This window comes from Eptesicus fuscus, chromosome 12, assembly GCF_027574615.1.
Source record: "Eptesicus fuscus isolate TK198812 chromosome 12, DD_ASM_mEF_20220401, whole genome shotgun sequence".
Classification (NCBI taxonomy): domain Eukaryota; kingdom Metazoa; phylum Chordata; class Mammalia; order Chiroptera; family Vespertilionidae; genus Eptesicus; species Eptesicus fuscus.
The window spans coordinates 39,846,954-39,874,294 of NC_072484.1; the positions used below are offsets into that span (position 1 = coordinate 39,846,954).

A 27,341-nucleotide genomic window follows, 5' to 3' on the forward strand; every position below is an offset into this window, starting at 1 on the left:
ATTGGTATTTTGAGTTTCTTAGGCTATATTCCTTTAAATATAATTCTCAACCAAGGAAAGGCGGTCTTGTTCTAAGATGGTTTTAAATTCAGGACAGTTTTGTTTTTCCTTGGAAATAGATTAATGCACAATGCTACCTGATGAGAAATTTAGATTGTTGTGCAACTTATGTGAGATATATTAAAGGAGAAATTTCTTTTATCATCTCACATAATAAATCAAATGGCAGATTGCTGTGAGAATAGGAATACTAGATAGATTAAGCCCTATCCCCTCCTCAGCAGTCAGATCTTTCCAACCCTTGTGTATGACACTTTCTATTTAACTCTTAATTGGAAACTTGAAGGCATTGTGGAGTAAATCTGATAGAAGTATAAAGATTTGTGGCTAAATATGAATATGTTAGTACTTTAGGTAAGAAATAATTTCTTTTGTTTTAATGTGATTGAAATTATTGTTTTTTTGTTAGACTATATAAGAGATTTTCAAACTTCTCGACTTTTATAAGCTCTGTTAGAGAATTGAATCAGTCTAGTTCAGTAAACATTTGTTGATTACTAGGTATTGTGTTAGGCCCCGGAGAACCAAAATGAAAAAGACATGATATTTACCCCCAGGAAATATAAACAGATAAATACGATGCAGTGTAGTAAGTGAGATGGCTGAGGAATGCAGAAAGTATTGCAGAAATCTGCCCTAGCCTGAGGTGATCAGGGCTGGCTTCTTGGAGGAGGGGACATTAAAGAAAGGAGAATATAATCAGGTGATGGCTGGAGATGGGTTGCAATGAAAGTCTAAAAACAGTGGTCATATGCTAAGTTAAAATTATAAATAGCAAAGTATAGAAATAGCAACCTGTAGCATAATTAGCACATGTGACCTTAATAGCTCGCTAAATTACCCTGTGCTTAACATTGTCATTTGCCTTCCAACTTTGAATGGTTTTATAGCCATAAGGGGGCCCCTCGGCCACCCATGACTGCAGACCGTACGTTGGAAATCACTGACCTAGATAGGTGATGAAATCTCCCAGAATGATGGATGGCAAACCAGGCTGCGAGCCAGTGACAATGATTTTGAGGTTTTACAAATTTTCAGATGTGAAATTCGTAAGGTGATTTATGTGACGTGGTATGACAGGCCCTAAAATTAACTTCAGGTGGACACATATTCCTCAGTCAGTCTTCTGACGGAGGCAGCTATTGCAGTGTCCAAGAAGTACTAGTATATGGTTTGCAGTGGTTGAAGTTGGAATTCTATGCAGAGCTCTCAGTAAACTGGAAGAGGCAAAGTGTATCAAAGATCCTTCCGGTAATGTCTTCCACACACCTCTCTCTCCTGAGTTTGTATAAAGATACCTCTTTTCCTTCATCACAGTCACCGCTCAATCACAGTCACACCTGACAGCAATCCGCCTTGGTGGAAGTGCTATTGTCTAGGGGAGTAGATGGGTGTAAAGGAAGAGGGAGATGAAAGAAAGGCAGAGACAGAAGGAGGGATGTGTCGGTGTCAATCAGGATTTTAGTTTTTCACAGGGCACTGTAACTTGGTTTCCCAGTCTCCTTCACCTGCGTTCAGTAAACAGAGCACTCGTATTTGCTGAACCTGCAGTGCCCCTGTCTCTCCCCTCCCCCTGGCTAACTTCCACTCATGTCATGAGCCTCAGTTCTATGACCACCGTCTCTGCAAAGGCTCCTGAATGTTCTAGGTAATGCTGCCGAGTCTAGTAGAGTCAGTGATATCTTCTCTGATCTCTTGGCATTTGGTTTATGTTTCCAGTTCAGTATTTATTCTCTATGTGGAAGCGAGGAGATGTCTTTGTTTACATGTCTATTTCTCTGCATCAGGGTTTTTAAACTTCAGCACTACTGCCATTTTGGGCTGGACAGTTCTTTGTTCTGGGGGCTGTCCTGCGCATTGCAGCATGTGTAGTGGCATCCCTGGTCTCTACCCACTAGATGTCATCAGCACCCTCTCCCTGTTGAGACTAACAAAGATGTCTCCAGACATTTCCAGGTGCCCCTTGTGGCTGGGTGGGGGGAAACCTCGCCTGGCTGAGAACTACGGCTGTATACCAGACTAGGGGCTCCTCAAAGGCCTTTGGTATTCCTCCTTGTATGTCCAGTGCCCAGCACCAAGTGATCAGTGAATCTCTGTGATTGGCCCAGAATGTGAGGGTTGATTAGTGTGGAGTGGACACACTCTTCCCCTCACCTCATCTCTAGAATCTCTGCAGCACTACTGCTGAGAACCTCTCGAATTAAAATGTCAGGCAGATACAGGAGGACCCTGACTTCCTCTTATATCCTAACTATTGACCCTAACTATTGATTAACGCTATGTGATATGTGCGACAGACTGACTTACGTACCTCTTAGCTCCATTTGTTTTTAGCTTTAAAGTGGAGGTAATAAGGTTGTAATGAAGTGAAATGGGTAGCATGTTTGAAAATATTGATCACGATGGGTAGTCAACACACATTAGCTTACTAGTCTTGATCGGTTGATTCATTCATTCATTCACTCACTCAGCACATAGCTAGGCCCCGAGCTGGAGCAGTTAGAGAGTGCATTCATCACATCCACAGCCAGCGCACCCTGGCACGGGAGCTCCTGCTCTGATGTGGGAAACAGTGTGCAGCTCATTGCGGCGAGCTTATACTGTGTAAGGTATGAACTAAGTGGGAGAGAGCCCACAGGAGATGAGCCGACCTGAAGAGTGGTTGAGAAGGCTTTTCTAAAGAGACTCATCGGAAAGAACAGTGGGGAGGAATATTCCAACAAAGGTAACAGTGCAGGTGTGGAGGGGATGGTGAACGGGCAAAGTGAGAACAGTGAGAAGTGGGCTGAGGCCAGCCGTGATGCGAGAGAGGGTTAAAAATAGGTTAGAACCGATTGAGTGTAAATATTTCTGAAGTTAGAGATTACTCACCACAGTGACCCAAGGTGGAGCAGATCAGTTTTCTTTTCTCCTTCTCATTTTGCATTATTCTGACCCTTTCTGTTACCAGGTTGGCTTCAGAGAATCTCCTCTCTGTCCATTATTCATTCATAATGTGTCAAGGGAGCATAGGTTATAGTAGGAGCATTTTTTTTAACAATTTTTTTTTTTACTTCAGTTGGTTTAAACTATATATTCAGATGTGCTTTTAATGCATTAGTTTGAGATAAAATAAGCTAGGTTTTTATTAGCTCTGTTTCACCAGAGGAAGGAATACTGCTTGTGTTAATCTGTTAGCTGTTTATAGCATCTCTCTGGAGTAGGCAGTCTCTTTATTTGGAAGAGAGATGAGGTGATGCCAGGGACGTGAGCTGATCCATAGGAAGGTCAGTCTATGGAGGAGTGGGGATGCCCCGGCCTCCAGGGCTCTTGGTCTTGTTACTTTGATAACTTGGCCCTTTGGGAGGAGTTGCAAGTCAATCTCTTTGGTGTTTTAGTGTGAAAGCCTGATATATTAATGTCCTGGTCTTTTAATATATTAATGCCATTTGGATATTATTATTGAGTAAGACATGGCCTGTAGAAATATCTTTAGAAGACATTTTCTTTATCAAAGGCATTATCTAAGCATTTGTATTTAATACTTATAATTTACTTTTGATTAATTTACATTTTATTTGTTATATGAAATAAATTATAGTACAGTATCAAATGTCAAAACTTAAAATCTTTTTTAATGCTTATTAGTATACTAGTTAATGAAATCACATAAAAGGAAGTAAAATAATATTGTAATTAATACCTTATCCTAAAATCTTGTCCCATCCAAAACCAAATATTTAAGATAAGTAAATTGTCTAATTTCAGTTTAAACGGATTCTCTAAAAAAGAACTCGTGTCATCCTAACCATTTGTATTAAGTAACAGCAATACAACAGCAGAGGGCACCAAATAGCCATTCCAGGAACGTTTTCTCATCTGGTTTTTTGTTTCCCCCTGCACCTCCCACCTCTTTTTCCTTCCTCCCTCCTTCCCTTTCTTCCCTTTTTCTAGTACTTAAAATCATTAACATTTAAACCATATTTTAAAAATAGTGGGTGGTGGAATTTTCCCTTAGCTAATTTTTAAAAAAAATTTAAACTATATTAAGACATCAATGTGATTTATTTATGGAACCTTTTGCATTTAACATTATGCATCAGAATTTCAGTTCTTTTTTTTTTTTTTTTTTTTTTTAGAATTTCAGTTATTTTAAAGCTCTTTATTCAGTAAAATATCCATGAGCAAGAGTAAAATTCTTTTTTATTTACTTTTCCTACCAAAATATTCTTAGGTAATAAGCCAGTTTTTATACCATGTTTAGCAAATTAAAAATTATTTAAACCATGCATTATGAGTATACATACATAATTATTTTATAAAATATTATATTAATATTTTAAATATATATATTTTCTTGTATTCTATTTTATTGTTTCAGTATTGATATTTATAGAAGTGTGTGTGTGTGTGAGTGTGTGCTAGATATATAACACTTCCTAGTCTTATTCTTAGTATCGTTGATCTCTGGTTCCAAAGCAGATTCAAATAATAAAAAAAAAAAAGATCCACTCTTCTGCTTTGCACTTTAGCATAAAAATCTGCTTATGTTTAATGCTCACTGGCATGAACCAACTATGTGTTTAGGTAGAAATCTGAACCATTTGATGTTATTCTTATAGATTGGACTTAGTGCTCTTTCAGGAAAAATAACAAATTATTTTACTAGTTAAATTTAAAAGAGCCTCAAAAAACTATGGTGTTAAAAAACGATTCAGAAATAAGTAAACTTTTAAATGAGGACCATTGATGTGAGGGGTGCAAGAGTAAATTACTGCCAATGTTTTAGATTTCTCTACGTCAGTGGATAAAATGAAATAAACTTAAAATATCATTATAACATTGACTTTAGGGGCCAGAGCTATTGGTGTTTCAGCAGATGCGATTTAACCTAGCATATTAAAATTTTATAGTAACGATAAATGTTATAACAAGGATGCATTAATATTTTCTTCTCTGTAGATTATAAGTTTTTGTTGTTGTTAATGGGAGCTGCTGCTTATGATATGTATGTCTGTGCTGAAAAACTACCCCGCTTGAGTAAGGAATAATCTCATGATCATCATTCTGTCATTTTTCTTGGGTTTTCACTGGAGACAATTTTACCTGCTACTCTTTTTTGTTGTTGTTAATCCTCACCTGAGGATATTTTTCCATTGACTTTTAGAGAGAGTGGGAGGGAGGGGGAGAGACAGAAAGAGAAACATTGATGTGAGACACATCAATTGGTTCCTTCCCGCACTCATCTAAGATATGTGCCTTTGACCAGAATCGAACCCAGGACCCTTCAGTCCGTGGGCTGACGCTCTATCCACTGAGCCAAACCAGCTTGGGCATTACCTGCTACTCTGTGATTGCCACAGGTTCACTTTTAGTGGTGAGCAAGCAGTTCAACAATGTTTTCCTATTGTTGCATTTCAGTTATATTTAAGTCAGGTTCCTTATGTAGTACTTGAAATGGCCAAATCTGTATTTTCCCCTATACTGATAATATAAAGATATTATAGCTTAGTATTTATAATGAAAATGTCAAATACATGCCTTACTAGCTTTTAAAGTAAGTGTATATATGTGTGTGTGTTGGCGTTGAAGTGGCACCAGGTGTTAGACCAGTAGAGTCAGATTGGACCTTGCTTTAGCAACCTCGGTACTTGAGTTCTGGCTAAGAAAGAATTCAGAGCCAAGACTACAAGACTATAAGAGAAAGTAACAGAGGTAGAAGAAGTGAGCAGGAGAAGAAATGCACTCAGGAAACAAGCTACAGAGGAAAGAAACAAAGGGCCCTTACAGCTCAGGAGAAAGATCTCGATAAGGAAAACGTGCCTGGGGGGTGGGGGTGAGAAAAGCGAAAGGTGAGGGTGCGCTCCATAGAGAGAGCCGTGCTGGGTTCGTGTCCAGAGGTTGCTTATCTGGAGGTCTCAGGAGAGGGTCTCAATAGAATATTCATCAGCTTTCCAGTCCTGTCCTTTCAGGGTCGTGGTCTCTACTGTTTGGTCAGCACCAGGGCAGAGGGTCTTTAGTCTATGCAGCTGTTCCTGAGGTCAGCCAAGGTGTTGCTTGTCTGGTTTTGCTGCTTTTCTGGGTCTGGAGCTGAAACACAACTGAGGCTTAGATGTATTTGATGGGTCAGAATCTCATTGTCCTGGGGGCTTAATGCTTAAGGACTGTTCTCCACTCCCCTGTTTGTCCTCCCGCTAAGGGGGTCTAACCAACATGACTAGCAGCGTGTCGGGAGAGGAAAGGGCTGGGGAGGGTCTGAACCCCATGACCTGTGACATATGAGGGGAGGAAGGGTTACCCTGAGGGCGAGGTCCTTGTATTCCTAGTTTTGCACATTGCTAGGCACCCAGGGCATTCGGTCCTGGTGACCTCCTATACCTGGACCATCATCCTGGCTCTGCTATGCCTGTCTGACTGTCTACCACATTTGTATTTCGCATTTACCATTGGGTTTTACCAATAAATTTGAGACCATTTCATTTATATATGAATGAAATTGTTGGCCTTTTTTCCAGTAAGTTTTTAAATTATTGCCGTTAAGTACGGAGGTTTTATTTTCTCCCACGCATCTTGCACATAATAGGCACTCCACAAATATTTGCCGAGTTGAATTTAATCTTTCTCCATGGTAATGAAAAAGTGAGTTTGTGAGCACACATTCCAGCTGCTCTTAATAAAGGTGGCCGAGCAAGCGTACTAACCTTCCTGTGGAAGAATTCCCAGGTCAGAGAGCCTGCATTTGACATTGTTAAGAATATACGGTGATTTGAATGAGTTACTTTGCTCTAGACATGTATATCTGATGATTAGGCCAATAGTCCCTTGGAGTTTGAAAAATGTTTTTATTCATTTTTCCTTTAGTTAATTTTAGTGTGACATATTAGAATATCAAACATGTTGGTGATCAATTCTGCCATCTTTATGCATTTAGCTGAAATCTTACCCTCTCAACTTTGCTGGTTATCTATGTTTTGTTGTAATAAGACTCTATTTGTTAAGTCTATGAAATCCTTTGTCAGGCATTACGAGTTATATGCAAGACTTGGCGATGTCAGCAATTAGAGTTCATCTACAGGACTTTGGGGATGAGTAATTTTCTCTCCTTTCCTGCAGTCTCCCTCCATTCTCTTCTCATTTGCTTTTATTGTTTTGTTTTTCCTTCTGTTTTGCCCTCTTTTTCTGACTGGATTGCTATTAGCGCAGTCTTTGCCATAGTGACACAATCAGTAGCAGGGTGTGAGCGGTCGTGATAAGAGGAGTCACACAATCACATCCAGATATCGTGGTACCAGACATGAGATAACCTTTCTGTGTCCAAGCACATGGGCAATCTGTTGGCACACCTCCCAACAGAGACAGAAATCTGGGCAGATCTGAGGGTGCTGAAAGGGGCGCATATGTGGCTGACATCAGAAGAGAGAGCTTGAAAGTAGACCTTGTGTCCTCACTCTTGCCTTCTTTTTTCTTCAAGCCACTCTTGCTGCTTCAGTAATTTATTTACCAAACATGTTGGATTTTATGTTCTTTGGTGGAAATGGCCTCTCTTTCTCTTAAGAAAACTTTGTAGATCTTTACTGGAAAGACAATAACTGCTAAAGTCTCAAGGCTCTATTTTTTATCTAATATTGCTATTAACTATTCCCTCATATCTAGTGTCACATCTGTCTACCTAATAATGATATTAGATGATATTTACCTTTTGCTGTGACATAACCAACCCTGATGCCTAGTTTAATGCATGCACCATAGCAGCAGCTTAGTATGTGGTGGCTATCATTATGAATAACACTTTTCACATCAATAATGTTATTAGTTATAATATAATTATTAATATGTAATTTTATGTATCATTCAGTCAAATTAGTGTCAGTAGGTACAAAGCATTAAGTATAATTGTGACATTACATATTCAGTGTTTGAAAAAGCAGTTATAAAGCACAATGCTGTGAGAAATAAAAGGATGTAGTACAGAAATAAAAGGGTGATATGCAGAAATAAAAGGGTGATGTACAGAAATAAAGGGTAATGTACACATTCTTCATTCTATACTGTTTTCTACATTTTCAGGACTATTGCATACTTTTATCTTCCCCACCTGGATGGCTTCTGTTTCTTCCCAGAAATTATATCATGACTCTGAATTAATTAATCATATCGTTATTTTCAATATTACTATCACGTAGTTCTCATTGCTGGTGGATAAAAATTTATAAAATTAAATTTGATCATGTCAGTCACCTCATTCAAGTCTTTAGACAGAAGGTCTCAAACTTTACAGCATAAAGCTATCTGGGGTGAGCATTAGACAGATTCTGACCCATTCCCAGGGACAGATTCAGGCGAGCCGTCAGGCCCGGGAATCGGTGTTTAAGAAGCACCTCTGGTCCTAGCTGGTTTGGCTCAATGGATAGAGCGTTGGCCTGTGGACCAAAGGGTCTTGGGTTCAATTCCGGTCAAGGGTGTGTACCTTGGTTGCAGGCTCCTCCCTGGCCTTGGCCCTGGTTGGGGCTCATGCAGGAGGCAACCAATCAATGTGTTTCACATCCATGTTTCTCTCTGTCTTTCCTCTCTTCCACTCTCCCTAAAAATCAATGGAAAATATCCTCAGGTGAGGATTAAAAAAAAAAGAAAGAAAAGAAAAGAAAAGAAGCACCTCTGATGATTCTGAGAAGCACTGCATTAGTGGCCCAGGCATGCAGGACATAGTCCTGGCTCCCTGTGGACAGACCTTCTCGCTCTCCAGGAGCACCCGAGCACCCGTTGATTCTTCATCACGGCCGGCCTCCTGTGGTTTCATTAGCATCCATCCTGTGATGTTTCCTGCCTTTATCCTTTCTCACGTCTTGCTAACTTTCTGCCAGGAGTGCCCTTTCATTGCTCAAGTTCCCCTTCTCTGAGGATCTCTCTGGTCACCCAAATTGAAGTTGGCACTTTCCGGTTGTGTCCCTTATCTTGCAGTCCCCTTTATTTATACCACTCTTCACACCACATTGTAATAACGTCTTCGCATGTCACTATTTAACTGTCAGTTCTGAGTTCCACGACTAGAAAACCTTCTTATTTATCTTTGTATCTCCAGTGCCTTGCAGAAACATAAGTGAATGTGTTTTGAGTGAATTCAATATAGGAATGAATTTCAAAGTCTTGACTTTTTTTTACTTCATGTTTTATGTAGAATAAATTTACCTATTATGTGCCTAGGGTTCTTCAGCTTTTGACTGGAAATAGTATTTATTTTCTACCTTCCTTTAAACATCATTCATCGAACTCAGAGCAGAGATTTATACAAAGGAAGCAGAATTAGTGACAATTCTGGAAATAATTTTTGGAAGAGCAGCCACTTGAGATCCTTCTAGAATGAAGGATGGGTAGAAGTATGACTTGAGTGGCAGTAGGGAGATTGAGAAAGGAGCTTCATGCTGGCATAAATGATGCAAAGGTACAAAGGTCTGGTCTTGTAAGCTGTGGAATTTGGTTGCAGTAGAAGATGTAAGGGTTGTGGTTAGAGATTAATTTGGAGGAGTAGGCACCAGTATATTTTGGAGGATGTTTTGTGCTTTGCACAGATTTTATCCTTGGTTTATAAAATGTAATTGAAACCTCTTAAACTAGAAAGAAACACAGATGGGAGGAGAATTTGAGAAAGAAAAGACACAAGTTAAGGGAATTTTGTAATTTTACGATAGAAGAATTGATTAGCAATTAAAAATAATTTCATAAAGATTTTTATAATGTTCTTTGTTCATTCTGCCAAGCACTCTGATAGGTTTAGATGTACATAAGATGAGTAAGGCATAGTACCCATACAGTACACAAAAATATAAATAACATAAATTAACTAATCATGTAAACATAGCCAAGATATACAAATCCGTGTTGTATAGTAGATATAAAATGTTATGAAGGCTGGATTCATTGTGGACTAACTTTTCTGGGAGGAGTAGGGACTTGATGGAAGAGAAGGGACTGGAGTAGAGCAAAGAAAAATATTTTTGGCAAAGGAATAAATAAAAGAGTTACTGGGCCCTGCTGGTATGGTTCAGTTGGTTGAGCATGGTCTCATGCACCAGGAGGTTGCCAGTATGATTCCTCATCAGGGCACATTACCAGGTTGCAGGCCTGATCCCCAGTAAGAGGCGTGCAGGAGGCAGCCATTCCATGCTTCTCTCTCCTCGATGTTTCTCTCTCTCTCCCTCTCCTTTTCTCTCTCTCAAATCAGTAAAAACATCTTTTTTAAAAAAGAGTTAACGGGAGACGAACCATAGTTTGGTGCTAGAACCTGTTTGTTAAAGCTGGAAAGTATTTGGGCCTTGAATGTTTTGCTGAAGGATTTTGCATTTTATCTTAGAGCTTTCCTTTCTAATTATGAAAATAGCATATATTGATTATGTGTAATAAATATGAGGAAAATGAAAATCTTTTATAATTTCAATACAAAATGTAATTAATATTAACATTTTAATCTATTTCCAGTGTTTTTCACCATGTTTCATATATGTACTTACATATGAAATAAGTAAAATCAGAACCACTGTGTGTGTGTGTGTGTGTGTGTATGTGTATGCACACATATCTGTAATTTTTATCTCACTTAAAATTGGAATGTTGCCATTTTGCCATGTAGTTAAATGTGCCCAGAAAGCATGATTTGTAGTGATTGCAATATTTACTCTATTATATGGCTATTCTTAAATTATTTACCTGTTTTCTTATTGTTAGATTACATAAGTTGTTTTCAATTTAAAGTAATGAATACTGTTTCACTGAACATCTTTGTACATAAATCCTGTCTGCATTTCTGATTACTTAGAATGGGGTTCTAGAAATAAATATTCTGGATCAATCAAACAATCTTAAGAGTTCAGAATGTATTTTGTCAAATTACTTTGCCAAAAAGCTGTAATTTAAAGTCATACCTACAGTGTGTGGCTTTGACTTACATTGTACTCTGGCTCAGTATTTTTTAGTGTATACTGTTTGCTAATTTTGTAAATGGTATCTTGTGGTTATTTTAATCATTATTCCTTGACAACTAGATTGAGCAGGTTTTTCCTTACATTTATAGGCTATCTATTTTTCTTTTATTGTAAATTGTCCTTGATCTTTATGGTATTTTTCCCTTTGATTTTAATTGTTATATGGATTATAATTTTATCAGTCCTATTTCTGTCACATTTTATTCCAATTTCTTACTTGCCTTTCAGTACTTTTATAGTGGTGAATTTTAAATTTAACTATGTTTGGAAAGTTTGTCCTCACAGATATAGCCACCTATATTTTGATTTAGTTTTTAATACTTTTGTACTTTCTTTTTCTTTCAATAACCCATGATAAAGGCAGTTCTTTGGCAGAAGACTGACAAAATTAAATTTATGCTTTAAAAAGAAGTCTGTGGCTCTGTGGACAACGGGTTGGAGTAGGGAGAGACTAGGGTAGGGGTAGTGGAACCTGTTTAGGGGAAAGATGGGGTCTGAATGTGGTGACAGTGACAGAGGGGATAAAATGGAATATGGGCAGGTTTTGTGGGAGTGGAGATCAGGACAGGTGGAACATGAGGTACTGTGAGACATCCAAGTCCAAGTGTTGGAAATACAGGATTGAACCTTCTTCAGGAGGCTGGTGTGGCTGCTGATGGATTTAGGGAGCTGCCTACACGTAGGTGGTGGTTCTAATGTGGGAAGATTTAGTTTCAGGGCAGCTGACTGAGAAGGGTGGTCAGAATTAGAAGGCTCACCAGGAAGGTGTTCTCTGGAAAGCTGGTCTTTCTTTTACCAAAAACAATGTCAGACACTGCAAAGAGCCATTTAGAAGAGGCGGCATGGTCAGAGGATAACACTGTTTTATAGAATCTAAGTAGACTTGAACATGTTCTCTGTTGAGGGAAAGGAACTTGTGAACAGGGAGAGATGGACAGTGAAGTAGAAAAAAAGAGGGATTTGATGGTGCAGCAACTTAAAAGCATGAGAAGCATTATTCTCTCAACTGGAACCATAGTACAGTCTCAGGGACAGAATTTACATATGAGTTATTGAAACAAGGTTTAATTTCTTCTATGAGTAAAAAGACTCCTGGCTTCAATAATAAATTTTTATTTCCTTTTTTTCTTAAAAATGAATTGACAATTTTATAATTGTTTCAGCATAAAGTTCTGATCGTATAAGTTCATATTCTATACATGCTTCTGATTGACAAAGTTAGTGAGTTACTCTTAATGGTACAGATACTTAAAAAGACAGCTTAATAAGTGTTTAAATGCCTTTGACTATTTAGTGTTTCATTAATGAATATATGAAATTAAAATTTACTTTTAATTATAACCATCTTTTAAAAATATATGTTGCAGGGAAATTTACCTAAATATTCTCATAACTCCCTGATGGTCCAAGCAATAAAGACAAACCTAACAGACCCGGACATACATGTGCTTTTCTTTGATGTGGAAGCGTTGATTATTCAACTCCTCACTGAAGAAGCCTCTAGGCCGAACACCGCGCTTATTTCCCCTGAGAATTTGCAGAAAGCATCTGGCAGGGCAGACAAAGGGGGCTCTTTTCTAACTGGAAAACGAGCAGCGGTTCTCTTCCAACAAGTGAAAGAAACGATCAAAGAGAACATAAAGGAGCATCTCCTTGACGAGGAAGAGGAGGACGAGGAGACCATGAGGCAGAGAAGGGAGGAGAGTGATCCTGAATATCGGGCCAGCAAATCGAAGCCACTGACTCTGTTAGAATATAATTTGACTATGGACACTGCCAAGTTGTTCATGTCCTGCCTTCATGCCTGGGGCTTGAATGAAGTTCTGGATGAAGTTTGTCTCGATCGCCTTGGAATGCTGAAACCCCACTGCCCAGTGTCGTTTGGTCTCTTATCGAGAGGAGGTCATATGTCACTGATGCTTCCTGGTTATAATCGGGCTGCCTGTGCACTGTCACACGGAGAAGCAGAAGAAGAAAGAAAGCTTCCAGCAACGGAGGGAGTCGGGAAGGGCACGTACGGAGTGTCTCGAGCCGTCACCACACAGCATCTCCTGTCGGTCATCTCTTTGGCAAATACCTTGATGAGTATGACCAATGCAACTTTCATTGGTGATCATATGAAGAAGGGCCCTACCAGGTGTGACCATGATAGTTTGATTTCATTCTTTTGTTTCAAGAAAAAGAAACCTGTTTTATGTTTGTCACTGTTTATAACCTTTTTTTTTTTTTTGGTTCTACCCACTGTAGCATTTTGGGGCATCTCAGTGTTTCTCCCCTTTTAATTCATATGTATGGTTTAAAACATGATAAAATTATATAGTTTCATCTATACTCAGACATACTTTCTAGCTATTTTTGAAAAATTTGCAGTGAGGGAATAGGTTACAGTTCAGCTTCAATAAACGAATTATAGAGTAGCATTTCAGCAAATATAATCTTAAAATTATATCCAACTAACATTTACAACAACACTTAATTCAAAATGTATGTTTAGTTAAATGCTTCTCTACATTGTGACCCATATGTAAGAAATAATATGTGTTGAGTGATTGTTTTAAGAATATCTGACAAGTATAGTCAGAATACTTAACCTGAATTACTATTTCCTGTTTTCCAGAAGTCATGAAGGCTACTTTGTAAACTGTGGTTTTATTATACTTTAGGGCAGTGGTCAGCAAAATCATTAGTCAACAGAGCCAAATATCAACAGTACAACGATTGAAATTTCTTTTGAGAGCCAAATTTTTTAAACTTAAACTTCTTCTAATGCCACTTCTTCAAAATAGACTCACCCAGACTGTGGTATTTTGTGGAAGAGCCACACTCAAGAGGCCAAAGAGCAGCATGTGGCTCGTGAGCCGCAGTTTGCCGACCATGGCTTTAGGGCAAGTTGACCATGTTCAGATTTTTTTTTTAATCTAACAAACACTTAAGTAGCACTTACCTTGTGTCTGGCTCTGTTGTAAGCACTTTACAGATACTTTCTCAATAAGGCTCTTAACCCTATAAGGTAGGTACTTTTATTATATTTTATTACAGATAAGAAAACTGAGACACAGAGAGGTTAAGGAACTTACCCAAGGTCACACAGGCATTAAGTGGTGGAGCCAGAATTCAACATGAGATAGTTTGCCTCTAGTGTCCAAGATTTCCTAATGCCTTATTACTTTTTTCAGTATTTAAGGCTGAATTCTTTTAAATTCAACGTATTGTTCCGTGAACTCATTAGACCAATGATATGGATGGACTGTAATCTCAGCATGCTAATAGTGAACAGTGAAGAACTAATTGTGATATTTATGTCACTAACAGTATGTTGAAGTGTTCATAAATATTTCGTAAACTAGAGTCACTGATAACATCTTGCAGTGTTCATAAATATTTTTAAGCAAGACTAAAGCGTAAGTTGTAGATGTGAAATTCTTACTTCCTATATGCTAATTATTTAATTTACTGTATTAAAATTTGGAATGGAAAATATTAATAGGTACAAAACAAGCAAAAAATCCCCATCTTCTTGGAACAGTAAATTGAAAATGTATGTATGTGTTTCTTTTGTAATTAATTTGTAATTAGAAAGTGTAATATTTTAAATCGTTCTGGAAGTATAAAAATAAGAATACATATATATTTGTCTTTTCTTTAAAAAAATATATATATTTTTTACTTTTTCTTTTCTTCTTTTTTTTAAAGGCCACCTAGACCAAGCACCCCAGACCTTTCTAAGGCACGGGGTTCCCCTCCAACTTCCAGAAATATTGTGCAAGGACAAATTAAACAAGGTAAAATGAAATCTTATTAAGTAATTGACATAGCATCTCAGCTGTAGAAACTGAGGAGGCACAGCTAATGTATAATCATAACATTTTGTTTGTCTCAGATTGTTAAGAGAGAGGAAAGTTGTTATATTCCAGATGTAAATATAGATAATTAAGATGTCAGTTAAAAATAAATCAGATTTATTTAGAAATTGATAAATGGGCATATTTCACATAATTTTGTTGTACTGCCTTTGGCCTTATTTTTATGCATTAAGGGCACCTTAACTTGACACATTGGTGCCTTAATTATGTGTATCTTGAGTTTAAAAGTTATACCTGTTGTTTAACTACATTTTAAAATGTTGAAGTTTATATTTCTATACTCTAGCTATTCTTCTGCCATTTGCCAGTAGTTCATGCATTGCAATCCACAAGTGGAAATCCTTTCTTTTTATTTAAGTCTTTAGATTTTAACTTTTGTCTGTAGCTTTTTCATTAGGTGATAGAAGAAGAAAGGTTGAGTTTCTCATTATTATCTTTTATACTTGTTTTAAGGCTGACAGGTGAGCTCAGCAGAGAGTTGGAGGTGGGGCAGGGTCACTTCCACTTTGTGAGAGCGTTCCTTCCCGCTGAGAGTCGTGACTCACAGGATATGGTAGAAGTAAGAGAGGATGATGAAGTTCTGCTTGAAAATGATGACATTTCAGAGTCTTCTTTTTTTCCCTTTTAGATTTAAAATTATACAGTTTTAAACCTCTTTAGGTTTTAAAGAGTCAGTGATTTGCTAGGTAAACAGCAGGTCTCCAACTTCATATCTACAATTTTGCCCTTCCCTGGGACAAGGACTTTTCTCTCTCTTAGCTGATGATTTGGCATGTATTTTAATGCCTTAAGTGGAATGCTTGATTTTTAGTTTTGGGTACTGTCTGTTGGCTTCTCATTATGGAAAACCAGCTCTCACAGTCTCTACACCACTCCCATCCTTCATTCCAACTCCACATGGTCGGTCACCCCTCTTATTTATCAGTTTTCGCATTAAGCTTATATGTTTTTTATAGTTTATATTATATTATATAAAAGTAGATAGTTTTGGTTATATAACCTTTTATACTTGTATACTCTATATGAAATGTAATGTACATCTAGAAAAGTGCACAAAACAGATCTGTAGTTCAGTGACTTGTACACGCTAAACACCTTAGTAACCACGGCCTTGGGCAGGAAACAGCATGGCCAGTGTTCCGGGAGCCGCCTGCAGGTTCCCTCCCAACCAGACCTTCCCCTGCCAGAGGCAGCCATCCTGACTTTTAAGAAATCACTCTCTTTCCTTTGTAGTTGCACCCCCTAAGTTTAAATCCCTAAACACTGTAGTTTAGTTTTGCGCATGTTTTGAATTTTATATGAATTCAGTCGGTCATGGAGGATGTATTCTTTTGTATTTGGCTTCTTTTGTGAGATTTATCAATATTGTTGCATTAGACTGTGGCTTGTTCACTTTCATTGTTCATTTTTTTTTTTTTTTGCTGTGTAGTGTTCTGTTGAATGAATAGACCACAGTTTATTCATCCATTCATCCTGTCAATAGACATTTGCATTATTTCCAGTGTTTGGTTTTCATAAATAATTCTGCTGTGGACATTCTTGTATTTGAATCGTAGTGTACATTATAAGCATTTCTGTTGTGTGTGTAACTCAAAGTGGAATTTCTGCATATATTTATCTTCAGCTTTAGCAGCTAATGTTAACATGTTTTCCTAAGTGCGAGATGAATATACATCCATCAAAATGGCTAACGTGAAAAAGATGGAAAATGTTGTTGTGCTTTTATGACTTGTTGGATGCGATTGGAGTGGTGCTGTATGACTAAAGCTAGCTGTTTCCCATCACCAGCGCAAGCCCTTCCTGAGTACTTTATCTAGTGCTCCGTGGATTAGGAATTTTCCAGTCAGGCTGCTAGGAGCAGGCACTGTCTCTGGCCCTTGGGGAGGTTCTTTCCCAGCCTCGAGTCGTTTCCTAATGCACGTGTACTCATCAGTACTCTGCTGAGTATCTGAGGAACCCTGATCTTCGCAGCTCTCTCATCTCTGCCCTGTGAATTGTAACTGCCCTGTTTCCTGAGACTCAGCTGTCTTCCCAACTCAGGGAAACTGCTGGGCTCTTCCTCAGTTCCCCTCCCTCTCTTCTTGCATCGAGTCCTAGAAACACCCACAAGGCAGTCAGCTGAGGTGTTCATAGGGTCACTTTGTCTTCCTGGCTCAGTCCCTCTTGATGTCCTGTGGCTTGGAACCATTGCTTTATGTATTTTGCTTTGTTTTTTTATGGTTGCAGCCTGGCCGGAAATGGAAGTTCTTCTTTTCACTAATGTTCTGATTATACTATTATCTTATAAAGTAAAAATTCTTTATTTTGTATAGTTTTCACATTTTTAGAGCATTATTTCAGAGAGAAATGGAAACAGACCCACACAGGTATAAGTACGGATATTGTGATTAGGACACAACCATCCCCTTTTAGCTCTAGATCTAAATTCATTGACAGCATCTTTCAGGTTATACAGTACAAATCAGTGGCCGGGCTCCCCTACATTTAGTTAGTTTAAAGCTTCATTTAAAATCGGTTCTCGTTAGAGATATTACTTGTCATCATCATTAGCTTCATTTCCATTCTTGACTGTTGATGTTTCTTCTTGGATTGCATTTTTGTTCCTCTGTATTATAGCGGATGCAAGCACTTGATTTCTTAAAACAGAAAAGCTGCCGTGCCAACTACCGACGTGCTTCTCTTCCTAAGGATTAGTGAAACACCAGGCGAAATTGTGTCAGCACAGCCTCACATGGGGATAGACTGACACCAGGTCTAGTGTTCAGGTCTAGACATAACTTTTTCAGCTGTATTATTTTTCATTAAATCTTGAGCTTTTTATTTTGGAAGTGGTACTTTTTCTTATTTCTATTGCTGATATTTTTCTGTATGTGAAAAATATTTTTAAGAGCTGTAGGTTTAAAAGCTCTAGCAGCATTTAATTTCAGTATTCTCAACTAATTATGAAAGTCGTTCAGTTATGACATAGACGGACTAAAGTAGTGTAAATAGCTTTTTCTCTATGCAATGTCTAAATAAACAGGACTTCAGAAATATAATACCCAGAATCTGTTTATTTTTATCATTAAAAATAAAGATGCTTATATTGAACACTGTTTTATTAAGACACATTATTCTATCCTCTTTGTCAGGAGCATTTCTAGTTTCCTTTAGACTTGTGACTTAGAGAAAACATTCTAGTTTAATCCCACTATTTGACCCATGTAAGGTAATGATCATTTAGCCCTAAACTTTTATTTACTTACTAGAGGCCCAGTGCACAGATTCGTGCACCGGTGAGGGCCCTCGGCCTGGCCTGCAGGGATCGGGCCAAAACCGGCTCTCTGACATCCCCTGAAGTTTCCTGGATTGTGAGAGGGCAGTTCTCGGGTGACACACCTAGGAATCGGGCTCCCTCCTCTCTGGTTCTGGGTGTGTCACCCAAGAACCGCAGCTGCCAAGTCACCGCAGCTCCAGCATTGCGTGCCTGTCCCATGGTGGTCAGTGTGCATCATAGCTACTGGTCGGAGCGTCTGCCCCCTTGTGGTCATTGCACATCATAGCTACTGGCCAGTTGGCTGGTCGCTTAGGCTTTTATATATATGTAGATAGATACTGAATTTCATTACCCTCTTCTTCTAGTGTCCTTTCAGAGTTGAGGGCTAAAATTATATAGCATTAATAATCTCTTCTGGATCATAATAATTTCTCCCCTTTTAAAAAAAGTGAAATTGCAGAAGTGACCCTGCTGTTGGAAACCACCAGAGGAACTTTCTCAACAATTTTGTTAACATGAAAGCTAAAACCTGAAACTTTACTTTTCGCCACTAAAGTTTACCAACTTTTTGCATGAGGCAGTGAATACTTTATAGGCTCTAATAACTGAATTTATAATTAAAGAGGATCTAAAAAGTGGACAATAAAATTATTCAATGGAATATAGAAATTTTTGGGATTTCTTTGCAAGATTACTTTGCAATGTTATTATTATATCTTATGAAATAAACAATTAAGAACAGCCCTATTCCTTTTATAAGCATAGCATTATACACTAATTAAAATTTCATAAGGACCAAAAACAGTCTGTTATACTAAAAAATAACTTTCCAGATGAAACATTTTTTCTGTGCAAGATCTGCTTCTTAGGGTTCATGGAGTTGGATTTTTGGTTTCTTACTCCTGTTCATGTACTTCTTTTAGTTCTGTTGTTTCCCTCACACGTGCCTGATTGACATTATGATGCATTGGTGTGGGAATTATGAAAAGTTGTTTTCCTGCAGCTGGCCCATGCTTTCAAAAGAACTTCACTGCATGAAAAGCAAACATATCACTCAGCAGACAATGCTTAATCTGTGCAGGAGCCCAAACCTATTGCTGTTCAGTGGCAGAAGAAAGGAGCGGGATTAATTTGAAGATGCTTGTGCATGACATATGGTAATTTCTCCATAGGAAGGAAGTGTCAAATGGTGACCTCTAAATCTCAACATTGACCTCCAGTTGTAGAATGTGTGTGCCATACGGTCCTTTTGCCTTTTCATATGATAATTTAAGCTGAAACATTTTCCTGGTAGGGTAACTTTTAGAAGAGCATTTTATAAAGACTATAACATTCACAACAATTGCTCTTAGAATATAAAGCTTTTGTATCGTAAAAATATTTTTTGAACTCCAAAGAATGAACCTATGTCAGGATTCTCCTAATAAGAGTTAAATATAGTATATATATATATATTCTTTATAAGTTGGCATATTTTCAATGGAGTTTTGATCAAACGAGGGTGGGAAATTGAAATTATTTCAGTGGATATTGGTTTGAGAGATTAGAAAATAATTTATACATAATGTTAGAAAATCATTAGAAAAAATGTAACCCCAACATAAACTTTACATTATGTGATACATTTTCAAAATTGAGTTACACTTTGCTAATTTTTAATGTGTTGACATTTTTTCATTGTAGCCTTATTTTGTTTTAGAACTGTTTCTATATTAGTTGATACATCATTCAATCTAATATTAAATAGATTTTGGTTTTAAGAGGAATTTGAACTACACTGTGATTGCTATTCAATAAAATATATAATTTCCCTGCTGTGATCTTTAATGAGCATGCCTGTCTGATTAAAACATCATTTTTTAGTTCTACATTTACTATATTTTGCCAACTTTGTTTTCATTCTTCACTAATACTGAGCTTTTTTTCAGAAACTGCTGTACCTCAATTCTCTCTTTTTTATTTCTCCTCTTTTCCTCTGCAAGTTCCTGCACCTGTCATTTCCACTCGGTCTGATGCTGATCACTCTGGCTCTGACCCCACTTCTACTCCTGCTTTCCATTCCTGTTTCTTAGTAAATGAAGGTATTCTCTCTCAACTTCCTACCAACTTTCTTTCAATCTGTGCTTTATTCTAATTTGACATGTTCTTTTTTTATCTAATTTGTACACTTACCTGCTTTGGTATGTATTGAGATGGTAAAGTGTCCATGTTCTAACTTTATTTGCTAATGTCAAGGATAAGGGCCAGTTATAAAAGTATAATGTTATGGCAGGCTGGAATAAACCATGTTTCCTGTATCTAGAATGCTGTTAAAGAGTGGCCAAGATGCTAATCTAATCTTTGATGTGAAGTGGGTGTTGAAAGGTGCACTGGTTTTCATGATAATGTTTGCCATGGGAACCCTGGTGTTAGAGCTGCCAGTTTATTTTTACCTGTAGCTTACCTATCTATCTTTACACACCATGTGCCCTGCTTAGAGGGGGATGTCACAGGTCCCTTAATTTACATTCTCATTTGAAAAGTCTTCACAATGACGATTAGCAGCAGTGATTATAAACTGATGGGAAGTCATCTATTTTATCTTACTGTTTCTCTTTCTGGCTGAGTCAAAAATGGGTCCTTTTAGTTTTGAAGATGTAGTTAGGCTATCATATTATCCCTGTGGAGTTACACTATTGGGAAGTCTTTTTGGATTTCTGAAAATGTGAATGGAACCCACAAATCTTTATACCCCACTGGGATTATTTATACTGCCTGGAAGCTTAATGGAACTTGTGAGCTCTTGGCTATATTCACCCTCTTTATAGTGGGCTCAATCTTCACAAGTTTGTATAATATAAAAAGGGAGAAATTTATAAAATCTCGAATGTAACCCAGAATGATTCTGACTCTTCACTAAAAAGCAGTATTTCCAGCCCATTCAAATAGAAAGAGAAGTGCAATATCTGTAAAGTGCAGAGCCCATGTTTTAAGTACCACTCTTTTGAAAAGAAAACATGGGCACTTAAAAATATAATGCATTTTTTTCTCTTTGGTTTTCCTGGTATAAACCTGTACTAAGGTTAATATGCTAAGACTAGATTTTAACAAAAATAATTAGAGTCATCTTTGTTAAGCTATTGTGAAAGATAATATTTTAATTCAAAAACAAGCTGTCAACTTTGGAGAATAGTGAGAATCATCACATTAAAATTTAGCTCATAAATATATTCCATACTTTTATGAGACATTAAAACATTTTAAGAAATTACTAGGTTGTAATATATATCTGATTTACTCTCTTCATTGTGGGTTCAATCTTCACCAGTTTGGTGAAGATATAAATATCTGATTCATTTTCTAAGAAAAGGCATCAGTAAGAACTTTAATATATATCCCTCTATTGAAAATAATTTATAATCTAAAAAGTACATACTCATCATACTCATCACCTTAATTAATTTAACTGTATATTCTCTGTTGAAGAGAATTTCCCTACTGATAGGATGGATCTTTAGATAGGTGGCTTGTCCCTCACTCACACATTCTCTTTTAACAATCCCAATAATCATTCTGAGGTAGGGTTTTTGTTATTGTTAATTTAGATTATTTTAAAATGTTGATTTGCTGAAATTCTATGATCACGGATAACTCACCTTGTAATGATGGTAGTAAACAAGTGTTTTTGCACTTATTCTTGATTATTTGTCTTTAAATATTACCCTAGGAGGTAATGGTAGTTATTATGCATTCATAGTAGCTTTATATATAATTTGGAAAGAATGAGGCATTTATTGTATATATATTTTTCAGTCGCCTTTAAAATAGGGTTGACATGATTACTTGAGAATGTCTGGATACTGGTACTTTAAAATACTGTGGTGGTTTACGGTGTTTGTCTTCTTCATATAATCAGGTTCCATATTGTGGATTAGAATTTTGGAAAAAGAAATGTGTATTCCAAATAATGATGTTTATTTGTTATTGATGCTTAAGATTATGTAAATTTTAGATGATAAGTTTATTATATTGTGGAATGTCTGAATTCACTCACCTCTCAAAATTAGTGTATGTTACTTATTTCAGCTCTGATTGTGATTAAATATCTGATTCACTTTCTAAGAAAAGGGATCAATAAGGACCTTAATTAAAGGCCCTGTGACAGAGAAGGGGACATCTCTGTTGACTGACACGATGGCAATAGAGGGCCTGGCCTCATGATGGACATGACCTGTTTTTTGATATCTGAGTGAATGCCCTCGTAACTGAAAGTAGTCTCAAGTCTGTGGCTCTGGAACCTGTTTATTTCTGTGCTTTCCCATCCTTGAATATGCGCTTGACTTTAGAGGGACTATTTAGAAATGTGTTTTCCATGTGGAATTTGCACATACTTCACACGGAAATTTATTTTTATTTTTTTTAAGACTTTGAGCGTTCTTACGAGTACCAGTTACATAAGTTAGCAATGAAATACATTTGGTAGTACAATTCTGTACACACACACAAAAAAAATCTAGTAATAAATTGAAATAATTGTAACAGTTTAGTAGATCTGGCCTTTTTTTGTGTTTCTGATATACGTACATAAAGAAAAACCTTTGAATTAGGGAAGGCTGGAATGTTTAAAGTGTTTTTAATATGTTACATTTTAATAGGCTGGAGTCAGCTGGCTGCGATGCATTGTGTGATGCTGCCAGACCTGTTGGGACTGGACAAGTTTCGGCCTCCACTTCTAGAGATGCTCGCTCGGAGATGGCAGGATCGATGCTTGGAGGTAATGTCGAGATGACGTGGACAGAAAACAAAATCATCAAAAGGCATTGGACAAGTGTAAATTTTAAACAAGAATGGTTAATGTTTGTCTAATTTCTTATCACCTATTTGTTATGTGGTAGGAAATATGGATTCATGATTTTTTTCAGTTTATGTACTAAACAGTAGAGTTTTGCTTGCATATTTGTTTACTTTTTTAACTAGTAAGTATTTGATAAAAAGTTTCATATACTTTATGGAACTGGTTCCTAAGTTTTGCTTTCTATGCAGATTGTGCACATGTGTTCACACACACATGCAATACACCCACCTCCCGCAAAACCAAATGATCATCAGGTATAATCTCACCAGTCAAATTCTAAGAGAATAGCCTTTGTCCAATAGAAGGGACTGTGTTATAATAAAAGGAGAGGGTCTTTGGACTAGAAGAGAACTGGATTTAAATATTAGTTCTGCCAATTATTAACTTTGTGACCCTGGCCAATTTACTTAACCTATTTGAAGCTCATTTGTAAAGTGGGGATAATAATATATTACTCATGGGATTGCTGTCAGGGTCAAATAAGGTAATGCAAGTAAAATAGTTAGTGCAGCATCTGACACGCTGTAGGAGCTCAATAAATGATAGCTATTATTTTGTGCTAATGGACTATGCTGTATTAGATATTGCTTGGCATACAATATCACCAGGGACTTAGAAGCATTTTAAAGAGATTTTCCTTATTATGGTATTTGACCTACATAGCTGTAGCAGTTTGTATCATTCAAAATTTTTAACTTACCAAATAGAATTAACATATTTGCTCCTTTTCTTGTCTCCCTCTATTCCAAGTGGAACTGCAGCATACTAAAATTTTCATGGTTTTACCTTAAATAATATTTTAATTCACTTCAAAGTCAATTATAATTAAAAACATTTTTTATTCAAACTCATATCAGATACTGCTGTTATCTTTTCCATTATAAATGTTAATTGATTGATACATCACTGGACAATTGACTAGCTTCTTTAATCCCATGCCTGTGGCATTTTGCCAAAATAAAAAATAAACTAAAACTGCAAAATAAAAGTTGTTGGAAGAAAAGGAAGAAAAATGAAAATAATACAATTTTGAAAACTACTGTTCTTCTATAGAACTCATTACATGGGAATATATCTCTTGAAAACATTGTTTAAGCATGTCTTAGGTGTATATGAATGTGTGGATTGATGCATGGTGTGTAAACAATACCTATTTAGTATATATACATATATGTACTAGTATATTATAAAAATTCACTAGCTAAGGTTAAATTTCTTCATGCTAAAACAGAAGACAAATTTAATAGTTCTAATGACTTTTGACAATTTATATAGAAATTTTGAAATTGAATGTGCAAAATTCATGTGCAAGACTGTTTTAAAAGCTTTTGGAAAAAAGAAAATTTAAACCCAGAGCTGATTAAATGTACAAACATAATTCAGTCTATTAGTGTTAAAATATTTTTCAGTGAGAACAGTAATTAAAATGTCTTTGATTTGCAGGCATCCAATTTATTCCACTTAAAAGTCCTTAATTTCTTGTTTGGTTAGTAGTTTTTGTCATGTGGATAAATGTGGTTTATGTAGTCTCCTTCTGACTTCCTAGTTTTAAACATCTCACCCGCTGACCTGCTTTCCTCACATTGGGCTCTGTGGTCTCAGGTCAGAGAAGCCGCGCAGGCCCTGCTTCTGGCGGAGCTGCGAAGGATTGAGCAGGCGGGCCGGAAGGAAGCCATCGATGCCTGGGCTCCGTATTTACCTCAGTACATGGACCACGTCATGTCACGTAAGAGTTCTTATGTGTTTCCACAAAGCTTTCCATGCTCATTAGAAAAGTACCAAAACAAAAGTGAGTCATTTACCTTCCAGTGAGAACAAGAGCCTCAAATTCTGCTCATTCATTTTCTGAAATCCCTATGGATTGGAGTTTGGTTAGGAAACCAAAAAACACACCAAAAAAACCAAAAGTTATATAAATATCAAGATATTCACTTATATAATTAATCCCTCCAAAATCCTACCCTACTTAACACTAGTCTCTGTGTCTGCCCATTGCATTATGTTTAACAAGTGCCAACTTGTTAGATATTGATCTTATGATATGCAGGTACAAACAGAGGCAGATGCTTTCTAAGTTGAAGTTAAGATTGTGAATCCTTCAAGATCTGGCAGTTAGACTAGTGTACTATTGAAAAAGGGAGAATTAGCAAGGGTTTGACTAATGAATTTTTCAAATGAGTACAACTTGAAGGGATTGGGAAAGACCTTGGGAAAAATAGTTGAAATATATATGTTATTAATCCTCCCCAGAGGATATTTTTCCAATACTTTTCAGAGAAAGTGGAAGGGAGGATGGGAGGGAGAGAGGGAGGGAGGGGAGATTGAGATTGAGAGAGAGAGAGAGAGAGAGAAACATTGATGTGAGAGAGACACATCAATTGGTTGCCTCCTGCACGTGTCCTGATCAGGGGGTAGGGGATGAATCCACAACCCAAGTAAGTGCTCTTGACCAGAATCGAAGCCATGACCCTTTGGTGCGGGGCTGGGGGTGGGGCATGCTCTGACCACTGGGAAATACTGGCCAGGGCAAAATATTTTTTGCATAATGAAACCTTTGTAGTCATGCTGCTAGGTCAAATGTGCACTGAGGAAAAGTTGTATTTGGGCATTCATAATTTTTTTCATTTTGGAAAAGGTATGCTTCATCCCAGTTCAGCATTTGATTCATTCTTTATTTTCCTAAAGAAGAATTCAGAATTAAAATTTTAATCTGTTATAAGATAAATAAATTCATTTTAGTTGTGTTTTCTTTTAAGATAAAGTCTTAATGAAACTTTATAAAAACATTTTACTCTGGAAATTTGGCCTGAGTTTTAGGTGGATTCAGTTTAAATGACCTTTTGCCAATACCAGTTATTCCTGTTAATGAGATACTCATTACACATTTCAAGAGAGACAATGCATGATTGCATAAGAAGGAAATGAAAGCCAGATTCAAATAGGATTACAATTGTTATAACTGATATAACTCTACCAGATGTTTGCCAGTGGTGACTACAGTGGTTGTTTACTTAGGTATGTGACCTTGGATACTTAACCTTTCTCAGTGCAGTTTTGTCACAGATGAAATGAAGGTAGTGAGACATTATAGGATTCTTCTGAGGATGGAACGAGTTAATCTTTATTAAGCACGTCTAACCATGCATAGGCCATGGTAAGCACTATGTATTTGTTAAGTAAGTACACATTCATAATCTGTAAATGCAAATATATTTTGCACATATAATTAAAACATCACAAATGAACTATTCCAATTAAAGTTTTTTAATCTGTTTAGGGAAGACTATTTACTGAGAGAATACTATTTTTTATTTGCTTACTGGGAATTTTTTTCATTTTAATTAAAGGAAGTTAAGTTAAAAAATAAGGATTCTAGACATTAAAAAGACTATATCCTATCTAATAATAGACAAATATGCAAATTGACCATATCTCCGACACACCCACAAGCCACGCCCACAAGCCACCCCACCATCCAATCAGAGCGCGTATGCAGATTAACCCAAACCAAGATGGCTACAGCCACAGAGAGCAAGGTTTCCTAGGTAACAGAGGAAGCCAAGCTTTCTGCCTGCCCTTGCCAGGCCTAAGCCTCCACGCAAGCTACAAAGTTTCAATTATAGAAGGTAAACAAATTCAAACAAATGGCGGCAGAATGGAGCTTGAGAGAGCAGGCCAGGGTTGCCGCTGGCAACAGGGGAAGCAAAGCTTTCTGCACACCCTGGCCGGGCCCCCCCGCTTAAGGCTACAAAGTTTCAATTATAACCCCAACAGAAATGGCTGCCGGCCACGGAGGGAGCCCCAGGCTTGGCTCTGCTCCAGGCTGCAAAGTTTCAATTGTAGAAGGAAAATGAATTCCAGATACCAGGGCCTCCGCTTGGGTTGCCAGGGGGCGTGGCCAGCCTGCAAACCACCTCAGGCCCCTCGCTCAGGCTGCCCCATGCCCCAAGGGAACCCCACCCTGATCCAAGACACCCTTCAGGGCAAACCAGCTGGCCCCCACCCCTTTACCAGGCCTCTATCCTATCTACTAAAAGAGTACTATGCAGATTGATCATCACTGCAACACACAATATAGCTGCCCCCATGTGGTCAAAGATCCTGCCCCCATGTGGACACAAGATGGCCACCACAAGATGGCCAGCAGGAGAGGGCAGTTGGGAGGCACCCGGCCTGCAAGGGAGGGCAGTTGAGAGGGACCAGGCCTGCAAGGGAGGGCAGTTGGAGGTGGTCAACCCTGCAGGAGAGGGCAGTTAGGGGTGACCAGGCCGGCAGAGGAGAGAAGTTGGGGGCAAACAGGCTGGCAGTGGTGTGGTTAGGGGGTGATCAGACTGGCAGGCAGAAGCGGTTAGGGGCAATCAGGAAGGCAGGCA

General features: G+C 37.6%; 1 protein-coding gene across 2 annotated transcripts in view; it reads left to right on the forward strand.

The window, feature by feature from the left end:
• WDR7 (WD repeat domain 7) overlaps nucleotides 1–27,341 on the forward strand; it is a 304,621-nt gene that overhangs the window by 75,678 nt on the left and 201,602 nt on the right. For both annotated transcript variants that reach the window (XM_054723656.1, XM_054723657.1), the window contains 4 exons: nucleotides 12,383–13,152; nucleotides 14,709–14,797; nucleotides 22,769–22,887; nucleotides 24,571–24,694. In XM_054723656.1, coding sequence (XP_054579631.1) covers nucleotides 12,383–13,152; nucleotides 14,709–14,797; nucleotides 22,769–22,887; nucleotides 24,571–24,694 — 1,102 coding nt within the window. The remainder of the gene's footprint in view (nucleotides 1–12,382; nucleotides 13,153–14,708; nucleotides 14,798–22,768; nucleotides 22,888–24,570; nucleotides 24,695–27,341) is intronic.